At 46.0% G+C, this 12,339-nt stretch overlaps 1 protein-coding gene across 1 annotated transcript in view; it reads right to left on the bottom strand.

Annotated features, from left to right (window-relative positions):
• b3glcta (beta 3-glucosyltransferase a) overlaps positions 1-6,022 on the bottom strand; it is a 348,327-nt gene extending 342,305 nt beyond the window's left edge. The window contains exon 1 of the mRNA XM_072476984.1: positions 5,889-6,022. Within this exon, the coding sequence (XP_072333085.1) occupies positions 5,889-5,946 (58 nt within the window). The 5' untranslated portion in view covers positions 5,947-6,022. The remainder of the gene's footprint in view (positions 1-5,888) is intronic.
• Positions 6,023-12,339: the final 6,317 nt, after the last annotated feature.

Genomic DNA, 12,339 nt, shown 5'->3' with positions numbered 1-12,339 from the left:
AGTCAATGAACGTTTGAATGGCTCTCCGTAGCCACTGCAGCGGGGCCAAATATTCCAGCCAAAATTACTATTTTGGAGGTAAATATGACTTCTTCTTCTGAAGAAGAGTCACATTCACTCAAACCTTAAACTTGTTTTTCTCCCACAGATACTGCCAGATCTGCTTTTCCAGCATTTTCTGTTTTTATTTCAGGCCTCCCCTGTTCCATCCTCCACTAAATTAAGCTTATCCAAAAACTCTGCTTCCTGTATCTTAACTCATACAAAATTCTGTTCACTGGCCTATATTGGCTCTTGGTCCCCCAACGATTGTAAATTCTCATCTTTATGTTCAAACTTGTACATGGTGTTACTATCTCTGTATCCTCCTCCTGTCTTGCAATCCCACAAGTGCACTGAATTCCTCCAATCCGATTTTTTTATGCATGCCCTACTTCCTCTGCCACACCACTGGTGACCATATATTCACACTTCTGGGTCCTAAACTCTGGAATTCCATCCAAATTCCTCCCCATTTTTCTTTCCTCCTTTGAGACGCTCCTTAAGAACTACCTTTATGGCCAAGCTTCTGGTAATCCGTCTCAACATCTCCTGCTTTAGCTTGGTATAAATTTTTCTTAGATTCCACTCCTGTGAAATCCTTGAGATATTTAATAACATAAAAGCCAATATGTAAGTGCAACTTGTTGTCAAAACCACCCTGATCTTCCTTCAGTAAGAATATCCGCAGTCTACCTGTTGTTTTAGTTTCCCCCTACCTGGCAGCCTGCCCAGATTGAATGAAAATGTTTAATCTCAGCATCCTGTTTAATTCTAAGCAGTGCTTCAAACCCCACATTATATCCATCACCATCCATCAAGTATTTCCTAGGTATGTGTTGAACATCAACCATAACTCACTTCCACCTAGGTGAAGCACTTCTAATCTCCAGGCTCTGCTGGTTTAGCACAGTGGGCTAAATAGCTGCCTTGTAATGCAGAACAATGCCAGCAGCGCGGGTTCAATTCCCGTACCGACCTCCCCGAACAGGCGCTGGAATGTGGCGACTAGAGGTTTTCACAGTAACTTAATTGAAGCCTACTTGTGACATAAGCGATTATTATTATTCAATAGATCTCATCTGCCTTGCGAATTCCACCGACATAAGCTCCAGCTCATGTATACGCCATACCAAATTACACTTGCCAATCACATCTATTCACCAATTGATTTAAAAAACCCTTTCCTCACTTACAATTCTCTCCATGGTCTTGTCCCACTCTTCAATTCTGCAACTCCTCCCGCCTTATATCAACTTGCTCCCTCTTCTTCCAACACCGAAAAGCTGCTCTTCCCACTTCATCATCATTGAAAAATCACTCAGCCACGATAACCTTGCATGCTGGATTCTCTTCCGAACCCTTCCAATTTGTACATATCTTCACATTTAAAAGATTTGTCAAATTTTCCTTAATGTATGTCTTATTATTTCTTCATTTGTCTCCTAATTCTCACTTGGCGCTCATTCACTTTCCCTCCCAAACCCCAAATGACCATTGAGTAATTAATAATGAGATAACAACACCCTGAATTTGTTTTTGAAGCTAGGGAAAGCTCGGGGCATTTGCTGTTATTTATGCATGAATGTTAAAGAACCGTTAAAGGTCAAATGCACAGTTGAATACAAATACTCAGAAGTTGCTGTCTCAGCTGAGCTGCTCTGCTATTACCTTCACATAAACAACATCATTCTGTCAGCCTCACCACTGATAAACCTTGTATGTTGTGAAGTTGCTGTGTTTGTGTGATAAAGGCAAACTAAAGTTATTGCAGATATTTAGGGCTTGTAATTACAAGCGCACGACCCATTTAATGGTTTGGTACGTATCAAGTAAATTAGTAGGATGAGTACAAAGAACAAAGAAAAGTACAGCACAGGAACAGGCCCTTCGACCCTCCGAGCCTGTGCCGACCATGCTGCCCGTCTAAACTAAAATCTTCTGCACTTCCGGGGTCTGTATCCCTCTATTCCCATCCTATTCATGTATTTATCAAGATGCCCCTTAAACGTCACTCTCGTCCCTGCTTCCACCACCTCCTCCGGCAGCGAGTTTCAGACACCCACTACCCTCTGTGTAAAAACACAGTAGGACAAGGAGAAGATTCTTTGCCCACTGAACAGCACTGAGAATCACTGCCAGAGAGAGACAGTAAGATTGTGACTTAAAGCTTCATTTCTTGTTTGCACAGTGACATAATTTTAGAGCAAATCAGTTGGCAAAATTCACCATGGATTCATGTTTTCTTTGTGTTTCTAATTTCTCCTTAGTTCCACACCATCCATGTGATTTCACTCTCTGCTCATAACCCCTGTCCCTTCTTTATTTTTTCTTAAACTTCCATTACGTCTTGAATTTTGCACAGAGGGACTTCTCAGTTCTGGTCATTATATTATAGGATTTGATAACACCGAGATGGAAGAGAGATTTAAGAGGATATCGCCAGAAATTGAGAATTTTAGCTGGGACAAAAGATTATATTGGCAAGGGTTGTTATTTTGAAACAGACGGTCGAGGAGAGACATAGGCCAGATCTTCCCATTGACGGTCGGCAAGGCTAGAAGATCCCTGTGGCTGGTGAGGCCAGACCATCCCAGCCCAAATTGAACAAAGAAAATTACAGCACAAGAGCAGGCCCTTCGGCCATCCAACCCTGCACCGACCAGGCTGCCCGTCTGAACTAAAAAGCCCTACCCTTCCAGGGACCATATCCCTCTATTCCCATCCAATGACTGTATTTATCAAGATGCCTCTTCAATGTCACTATCCTATCTGCTTCTACTACCTCTCCCAGCAAGAGTGCAAACCAAGTTTCTCCAACCTCTCCATAGCTAATGCCCTCCATACCAGGCAACATCCTGGTAAATCTTTTCTGTACCCTCTCCAAAGCCTCCATATCCTTCTGATAGTTATGAGGAGCCTAGATAGGTCTTATCTCCTTTAAGAAAGGGGTCAATAACCTGGTGGCATAGATTTAAAGTATTTGGCAGAGGATCAGGAGCAGGTCCTTTGGGGGTGGCTGGGCCGGGGGGGGGGGGGGGGGGGGGGGGGTTTAGGACTATGGACCAAGAGCTGTAAAGTGAGATTAGGCTGCAGAGCTCTCTTCTGCCAGCATAGACTTGCTGGGCCAAATGTCTATGTTTCTGTATTCAAACTGTTGTTCCTAATGGTTGTGCCATTTACATTCTGTAGCCACTTAAAATGGCCAACTCCCGATTCAAAATGGCGAACGCCAAAGGCTGATGGGAAAGTCAGCCAACAGGACAAAAACGAGCAGCTGTAGGTTGGCTGTGTATTTACCTCTGGAAAGGCCAGACAAGATCAATATCAGCATAACAAAACACCAGACATCTGCGTACTAATGAGCAATCCCTGGGAACAATAAGCAACATTTAGACACACAAAGCAACACCAGACTCTTCGGCGCCAGCAGAAGCCTACACAAAAGGAGGTGAACGACCACCTCGAGACCGCCCATCGATCAGGGAACCGCTCCAGCATTGGAGAAAATCGAACCAAGTGATTGGGACAAAGTCCAATCACTTGGGACCAGGTACAGGGTCTGCCACGAAAGGCGGGAAGCCCCTGGGGACTATAAGAATTGAGCCCCAAGTTCAAGGCGCTCTCTTCCAGCTCTCGTCACTCTTCAGCAGCCGATCGAACCTGTAAGTCTTACTTCAACGCTCGCTACGAGATAGGCACTCCTAGCTATCAATCTGTAACAACTTCGAATCCCGCAGGCTCAGAACCCGAACGAAAGCCCATTTGTTTCCCTGACCTGGTGGGCCAGTTCCAAGTTAAGTATAGGCCTGTTAGTTGTAGAAGTAGCTTAGATGTAGAATTTATGCATGAGTAGTGATTACTGTGTATAATAAATGTGCTTTGATTTAAATCTTACTAATCGGTGTATTGGATTATTGATCATTACTCGGACTTGAACCACGTGGCGGTATCATAAAGATACCTGGCGACTCAAGAGCAAAGGTGATAAAACAGAGCAATTAAGCGAAGGCAAAGTTAGCAACAATTCACAGTACTGAAACTGGAGAAGCAGCTCTAGGAGTCAGTGGCATCTAGGGGGAAAACTGGAAAAGTCAGGGCATTTTCCATATTTGTGAGACAAAATCCCGTTCTGCATCCTGAGCTGTCTAGTAATGTAGCCTGGAACCCAGTAATGCAATTTTAAATGTAATATACATCAAGAACTTTTCCTATTTGGTGGTGCATTATCAATAAAGCAACTTCACTTGACAAATTTCCTCCTCGCTGTAAATTTTTTCCGTGTTCGCAAATCAGCAGATGGCACAACCATTAGAAACAAGTTTGAATGCAGAAAGATAGACATGTAGGCCCAGAAGGAGAGCATTTGGCCCAGCAAGTCTATGCTGGCAGAAGAGAGCTCTGCAGCCTAATCTCACTTTACAGCTCCTGGTCCACAAAACCCCAACATTTGGAAAAGAGGAGTTGGTGTGTGCATGCCCTACTTGAGTGGGAAAAGTACTAGTCAAGTACTTGTTGGTCAGCTGAATTGTATTAAACTAAACTACTAACGTGGGCATCGTTTGTACCCTTGAGGAGGCAGTTAAGAGTCAACCAGACTGTTGTGGATCTGGAGTCACATGTAGCCTAGGCCAAGGTGGCAGATTTCTTTCCCTAAAGGACGTCAGTGAACCAGATGAGTTTCTACGACAATCGATTCATGGTCATCATTCAACTTTAAATTCCACCATTCAAATGTCACCATCTGCAGTGGTGGGATTTGAACCCGGGTCATTACCCTGGGTCTCTGGTTTACTGGTCCAGTGACAATACCACTACACCATCGCCACCCCATGTATATGTATATTGTGATTTTGAAGTTGCAAATGAGTTCCATCTACTGTACTGATCAGAATTAAAATTTGTATCCAGTATCATACGAACAACAAATGCATTTTTTAAAAGCTTATGGTACAAAAAAAATTGTTTTATGAACAGAGGATGCCATGATTCAGGACAGGGGTCTGCATTTGGGCGGCGGGGGCTGTTTGTTACGGTGTACTACCAATCTGAATCGAGTAAAAGCAGTGAGATCCACAGGTGGCAAAAAAAATCTCATCTCGGTTACATTGCGTACTAGTGTTGGAAATGGGGAGTTTATCACCAGTGCTGAACTCCCAGGATTTGTATTAAATGCTGAAGCAGCGTAGCCAGAAGGGGAACTTTTTAAAAAATCATTACTGAAGCTATTTGTATCAGAGGAAAATCAAATTACCTCTGATAATCAATCCTGTAAAAATGCGATAGGTAAAAGAACCAAAGTTTTAAGTAGACTATAGTCCAGCCGAAGCGATTGCTAAAGCTTTAAATCTCAACACTAATTTTTTTCAAGAGTACATTTTTAATCGGCTGAAGAGAAAATGCTCGGAGCACTTTTCCTTTAATTGAAGAACATAAAAGTTGGTGGCAAAAAGCCGCATCGTGGGAGGAAGTGTTTGTAACCCAGTGTGTTGGGAGGGTTCAGCAGCATGGCACTGTGTGCAGTCAACACCCACAGAAACATGCCGCCGCTCCAGCTCGAAGCGGCTCTTTACACCGCCTTGGCTCAGGCCCTGTCTTGGGAAATGCACAAAGCCCCCTCCACCCCTGGTTCCAGGCCCCGCCAACTCTCGGCACATTCTCTCCGATCGCGAGTCCGGCGCCAACACATGGACTGTAACACTGCCGAGCCGCTTGGAACCGCAGCTCCTTCTGACTCCCTGAAACTACACAGCCGTGCATTTCCATCCTCGCCGTGTTTTACAAACCGAGGCAGCGTCAGGGCTCTCCGCGGTTTCTGTTCGGCTACCTGCAGTAAGAAGGGCACTTACAGAGGAGAGGGATGAGCTGAGCCCGCACGGCCAGCGGCGGACAGCTGTCAGTCACCATCTCCGGGAGCCAGCAGCCAGCGAGCAGGGCGAAGCTTCTGCAGGATTTCAGTAACCCGCCACAAACCGGTCACAGCAAAGCCAAGAATAGGAGCGCCCTCCACAGTCCATATAATCAAGCCTGCAACGTGCATTTTATAGGAATATACATATTCCTATATTAACCATTAAAAAAACAATAGACCGTTTCAGAGTTATTTTGTTTCCCAAAAGAGTGCAGAAGAAGAAAAAGAACCAGTTTGCAATATACACTCCTGAATTATGTACATTTTAACTAACTTTTCATTAAATGTAACTAACTTTGTACCACTTAGAGGAAGCACTGATGGTGGCAGGGGCGCAGAAGAAAGCTGGATGGGTAACTTCAAGGGGCATCTTGACAAATGCATGAATAGGATGGGAATAGAGGGTCCAGGAAGTGTAGAAGATTTTTGTTTAGACGGGCAGCATGGTCGGCAAGGGCTTGGAGGGCCGAAGGGCCTGTTCCTGTGCTGTACTTTTCTTTGTTCTTTGTCCATCACCAAGAGTGGCTCGGTAGTACCACCACAGACCATAGTTAGACAGGTCCTAAAGGACTTAGCTGCTAGACAGTCTGCGGTTGACCTCCTCCTCACCAATTACCTGCCACAGATATATCTATCCATGACAATATTGATAGATGTGAGCACCACAGTTCTTGTAGAGACAAAAGTCTCCCATCTTCACATTGAGCATAACTTCCGTGTGTGGCACTACCACTGTGCCAAATGGTACAGGCTTCGAACAGAACTAGCAAATCAAGTGTGGACATCCATGAAGCACTGTGTCAGCAGCAACATCAGATTTATATTCAACCAAAATCTGTGACCTCATGGCTCAGCATATCCCTGACTCTGCCATTACCAATAGGTGAGTGGATCAACCCTGGATCAATGAAGACTGCAGAAGGGCATGCCAGTGACAGCATCAAGTATTTCTAAATATGTGGTGCCAACCTGGTGAAGCCAAAACACAGGATTACTTGTGTGTCAAACAGCAGAAGCAGCATGTGATAGAGCTACGTGATCTCACAACTAATAGGTCAGAAAGGCTCTGCAATCATGCCACATCCAGTTGTGAATCGTGGTAGACAACCAACCATAGGAGGAGACTTCACAAATATCCGAATCCTTAGTTATGGGGTATTCATTACAAAAAAGAAGGTGGAAGCATTGGCAACAATCAGCGAGAAGTACCAAGTGGATGATCCACCTCCGCCTAGTCCTGATGTCCCCAGCATCACATATGCCTGTGATATCAAGAAAAGGCTAATGGCATTGGACATTGGGAAGTCTATGGGTGCTGAAAATGCCTCCGAATTAGCCAAGCCCCTCACCAATCTATTCTAGTACATCGATAACACCGGGTAGCCTTGGAGAGGGGCGGTGCGGTTAGGCAGGGTTGAGGGGGGCTGGTAGGGTGGGAGGTTTGATGGGGGGGGGGGGGGGGCAGTGTGTTGGTGACATAGCTTGTTTTTGTGGTTAGGTGTAGTCGGGAACAGGGGTGGCCATTTTGGGTGGGCCCAAACCAGAGAGGAACCTGGAATTATTGGGATCTTTGGGCTAGATTGGGATAGTGGACCTTAGTGGGGTGGGATGGCACAGAGTCCCCCTGTGAGGATGGTGACATGGAAGGTGTGGGTGATGAATGGCCCGGTTAAAAGAGCCTGGGTGTTTGCCCATTTGAAGAGCTTAAAGGCATACGTGGTCTTTCTGCAGGAGACACACTTGAGGATAAAAGAAAGGATGGGTTGGACAGATGTTCCACTCAGGGTTCGATTCAAAGTAGAGAGAGATTGCGATTGTGTTCATCAAGAGGATGGCTTTTACGGTGTCCAACAAGTGTTGGATCCGGGGTGGCGACATGTGATGGTAAATGGGGTCTTGGTGGGGGCTCCGGTTGTATTGGTGAATATTTATGCACCCAATTGGGATAGTATGGAATTTATTAAGAAAGCACTGGTGGTCTTCACTAACCATGGCTCTCATCAATTGATCATTGGGGGGGGGGGGGGGGAGAGGATTTTAATTCTGTTCTGGACTCACGGGTGGATGGATTGAGCACCAAGCCATAAGTAACGTCGAAGTACCTGAGGTTTTTTGTGGATCAGATTGTGGGGGGAGGGGGGGGGGGGGACTAGTGGATGTTTAGGCATCCGGGTGTGAGGGTGTTTTCCTTCTCTTCCCACGTGCATCAGCCGTATACCTGAATAGATTTCTTTGTGATGGTGAGGTTGTTATCTCCACGGATTGAAGGGAAGGAATACACAGCGATAGTGATATCGGACAACATGCCACATTGTGTGGACATGAGGTTTGCAACGGGCTGAGCGCAGTGTCCCCATGGAGGTTAGATTCAGCGCTCTGTCTGACAAAACGTTCTGCGAGAAGGTTGTGTCGACAATAGAGGACTGTATGGAGTTTAACCAGAACAGGGAGGTTTCTCCCTCCACCTTTTGGGAAGCATTGAAGGCAGTGATTAAGGGGGAGGTGATATCCTATAAGGCCCACAGGGATAAGGTTGAGAGGGCAGAGAGACAGTTGTTGGTCAAGGCCATTGTGGACGTGGACCAGCGGTATTCAGCGGCCCAGACTAAAGAGCTGTTAGCGGAAAGAAAGAGGCTGCAGATGGCGTTTGATCTAGTATCGCTAGGGAACGCGATGGGCTAGCTCCATTGTACAAGGGGAGTATTTTATTATTATGGGGAGGAGGCCAGCTGTCATATGAGTGACCCTTTAAGAAATATTTTTGTCTTATCACATCATGTCAGTGATGTCATTGTGTGGGTGGAACTGGGCTGTGGCTCTGAGTTTTACTTTTGCTTTGAGTTAGAACTGGTTTTGTTGTGCACAGGTTGAAAAAAGAAGTTTGTCTCTATCTTTATTTTAAAAGCTATTTCCAGACTACTTGATAACTTAAAGTGATAACTGTTTTCTGGAAGGAATTCAAACCTGCTGTTTTGGAAAGAAAACAAGAGCATCCATACCAGGTTGAGTGCTGGGTGCTGGGCCACACTTTTGAAAAGGGTTTTCTGGTTTATTGGATCTTGTTATTAAATTGGAACAGCTTAAGTGGGAATTTATTAAGGGTGATATTTAGATTGCTGTAGCTGTGTGGGGTATTTATGTTTGTAGATGATAAAAATGCTTACTGTGTGTGCTTATAAAAATGCTAAATTCGTAGAATAAAGCTTGTTTTTGATTAAAAGTGCTTAAGGCCTCTGTTGAATAACACCTGAAAGGCAGGCCCTTGTGCTCCTCGTAACCAAAATCAATAAACAGTTGTGGGTCCGGTGAACTCCATGATATACTTTCTAAACCCTGGCCCATAACACAACCACCTGTTAGCCCACCAGTTGAGATGGCCACATGGGAGATAGTGCATGTGAGGGATGGCAGGGGAGGACTGGTGACCACCCAGAAAAAATTAACAGGGCATTTGAGGCATGTTATCGGGGGCTGTATAGGTTCAAGCCCTCGGTGGAGGATGCGGAGATGAAGCACTTTCTAGATGGGTTGGAATTCCCAGTGGTGCAGGAGGTAAAGGGACAGAAGGTACCATTGGGACTACAGGAGATAATGGAGTGCATTGGGCTGATGCAATCCGGGAAGGCACTGTGACTGGATGGCTTTCTGGTGGAATTTCTCAGCAGTGCTGGCAAAGGATCTAATGGGGATGTATAAAGATTTGTGGGCATGGGGGGAATTGCCAGCCATGTTGACTCATCTCCTTGATCCCAAAGAACGATAAGGATCAGTGGAGTGTGGGTCTCACAGGCCCATTTCCTTGTTGAATACGATTGTGAAAGTGCTGGCAATGGTTTTGATGAGGCGATTGAAGGGGTGCCTGCCGAAAGTGGACTGAGAGGATCAGCCAGACTTTGTCAAAGGGCGATAAATGTCGAGTAACATTAGGCAGCTTCTGAACGTGGTGATGACTGTGTCTAGGGAGAAGGTGCCAGAAGTTATTATTTCTATGGATGCGGTGAAGATTTTTGGGTGGAGTGGAGGTATCTGTTTGAGGACCTGGGATGGTCCAAGGAGCTGTTTGTTGCCAGCGAGTAGTTGGGGAGGGAGGGGTTGGATGGGAGGGGGGTTTGCAGGGTGTTGTTGGAGCATTTTTAGAGACTGAGTATTAAGCTGTCTTTCATGTGAGGGATTTCGCTTCTTAATTACGGCTCAGCTAACACAAAGACTCAAAGAGACAGCAACTCCGGTTCAAGACAGTCTTTATTTACCAACGTACATCGGAGAGTGGTCTGGACAGTTCCAGACCAGCTCTTCTTTTTATAAATTTGGAGTACCCAATTTTTATTTTTCCAATTAAGAGGTAATTAACGTGGCCAATCCACCTAGCCTGCACATATTTGGATTGTGGAGTGAGACCCACGCAAGTTCCAGACCAGCTCTGCTTTATGTTGCTTTTAGTTCAATAATTTACAATTTTCAAAATTAGTAGCCCTGCCTCAGCCAGACTTGATCCAATCATTGTAGCTATAGATTATACCTTGTCCAATGAATTTTACTTAGAAAACACAGTGACTGCGTGATCAGTTCATGGGCAGTTCGGAACTCGTGTATGATCTTCTGATGTTTCCTGGACCCCTTATCCACTGTCCTTCTTTGTATATTCAATCCCCCCATTTTAACCTTGTTCCTGACTGGAACCATTGTCTGTATTCATAACAGCTGTCTGGGGACTGCTGATGAGGAATATTTCTGACGAATAGGTTGTTTCTGAGTGAATCTGCCTTTCTAAAGAATGTAGTTCAGTTACTTAGCTTAAGTCCTGCGATACATTGCGGCCACTATACATTTGCAGGCTCCTACTATTAACAAGGGTTTCAATGCTTGTTACTGTTATGTTTTAAGAATACATGCTTAATGGTTAATAGTGGTTATTGGGTTTATATTTTCATGGTTAGTTTCAGACCTTGGTAAACTAATGTATGTTGAGCTATTCTAGTGCTAGGAACTGCCGCATCCCCTCCTCTCCCTCTGGGGGTTGAGACCTATACAGTTCCTCATAGAAGGTCTTGAACACCTCATTTATCTTTCCTGCCCTTCGCACCGTGTCTCCCCTTTCGTCTCTAATTCCTCCTATCTCCCTCGCTGCTGCCCTCTTTTGCAATTGATGAGCCAACAGGCGACTAGCCTTTTCCCCATATTCATACCTCCTCCCCTGTGCCTTCCTCCACAGTACCTCCGCCTTTCTGGTGGTCAGAAGGTCAAATTCCGTCTGGAGTCATCTCCTCTTCCTGTACCATTCCTCCTCCGGGGTCTCTGCAAATTCCCTATCCACCCTTAAAATCTCCCCCAGTAATCTTTCCCTTTCCTTGGCCTCTGTTTTCCTTTTGTGGGCCCCAATGGAGATCAGCTCTCCTCTGACCACCGCCTTTAGTGCTTCCCATACCACTCCCACAGGGACCTCGCCGTCGTCATTGACGTCCAGGTATCTCTCAACACACCCCCGCACTCTTGCACACACTCCCTCATCCGCCATCAGTCCCACATCTAATCGCCAGAGTGTTCTCTGCTCCCTTTCCTCTCCTAATTCCAGGTCCACCCAATGTGGGGCATGATCCGAAACCGCTATGGCTGAGTACTCAGCTTCTTCCACCCTAGAGATCAACGACCTTCCCAAAACAAAAAAATTTATCCGGGAGTACACTTTATGGACATGGGAGAAGAAGGAAAACTCCCTAGCCCTAGGTCTAAGAAATCGCCATGGATCCACTCCCCCCATTTGGTCCATAAACCCCTTAAGTACCTTGGCCGCTGCTGGCCTTCTTCCGGTCCTTGAGCTGGATCTATCTAGCCCCGGGTCCAGCACCGTATTAAAGTCCCCTCCTAAAATCAAGTTTCCTACCTCCAGGTCCGGTATACGCCCCAGCATCCGTCTCATAAATCCCGCATCGTCCCAGTTTGGGGCATACACATTAACCAACACGACCTCCATTCCCTCCAGCCTGCCACTCACCATTACATATCTACCTCCGCTATCTGCTACGATGTTCTTTGCTTCAAATGCTACCCGTTTCCCCACCAAAATGGCCACCCCTCTATTCTTTGCGTCCAGTCCTGAGTGGAACACCTGTCCCACCCATCCTTTCCTTAACCTAACTTGGTCCGCCACCTTTAGGTGCGTCTCTTGGAGCATAACCACGTCTGCCCTTAGTCCTTTCAAATGCACGAGCACTCGGGCCCTTTTAATCGGTCCGTTCAGGCCTCTCACGTTCCACGTGATCAGCCTCACTAGGGGATACCTGCCCCCCCTCCCGTGTCGACTAGCCATTACCTTCTCTAGGCCAGTCCCATATCCCGCCCCCGCGCGCTCCCCCAGCGTCGCACACCATCCCCGCCCACCCACTCTTTAG

The sequence above is a fragment of the Scyliorhinus torazame genome, chromosome 15, assembly GCF_047496885.1.
Source record: "Scyliorhinus torazame isolate Kashiwa2021f chromosome 15, sScyTor2.1, whole genome shotgun sequence".
NCBI lineage: Eukaryota > Metazoa > Chordata > Chondrichthyes > Carcharhiniformes > Scyliorhinidae > Scyliorhinus > Scyliorhinus torazame.
Note: the sequence above shows the minus strand (reverse complement) of the source record. Positions and strands in the feature narration are given on the sequence as shown.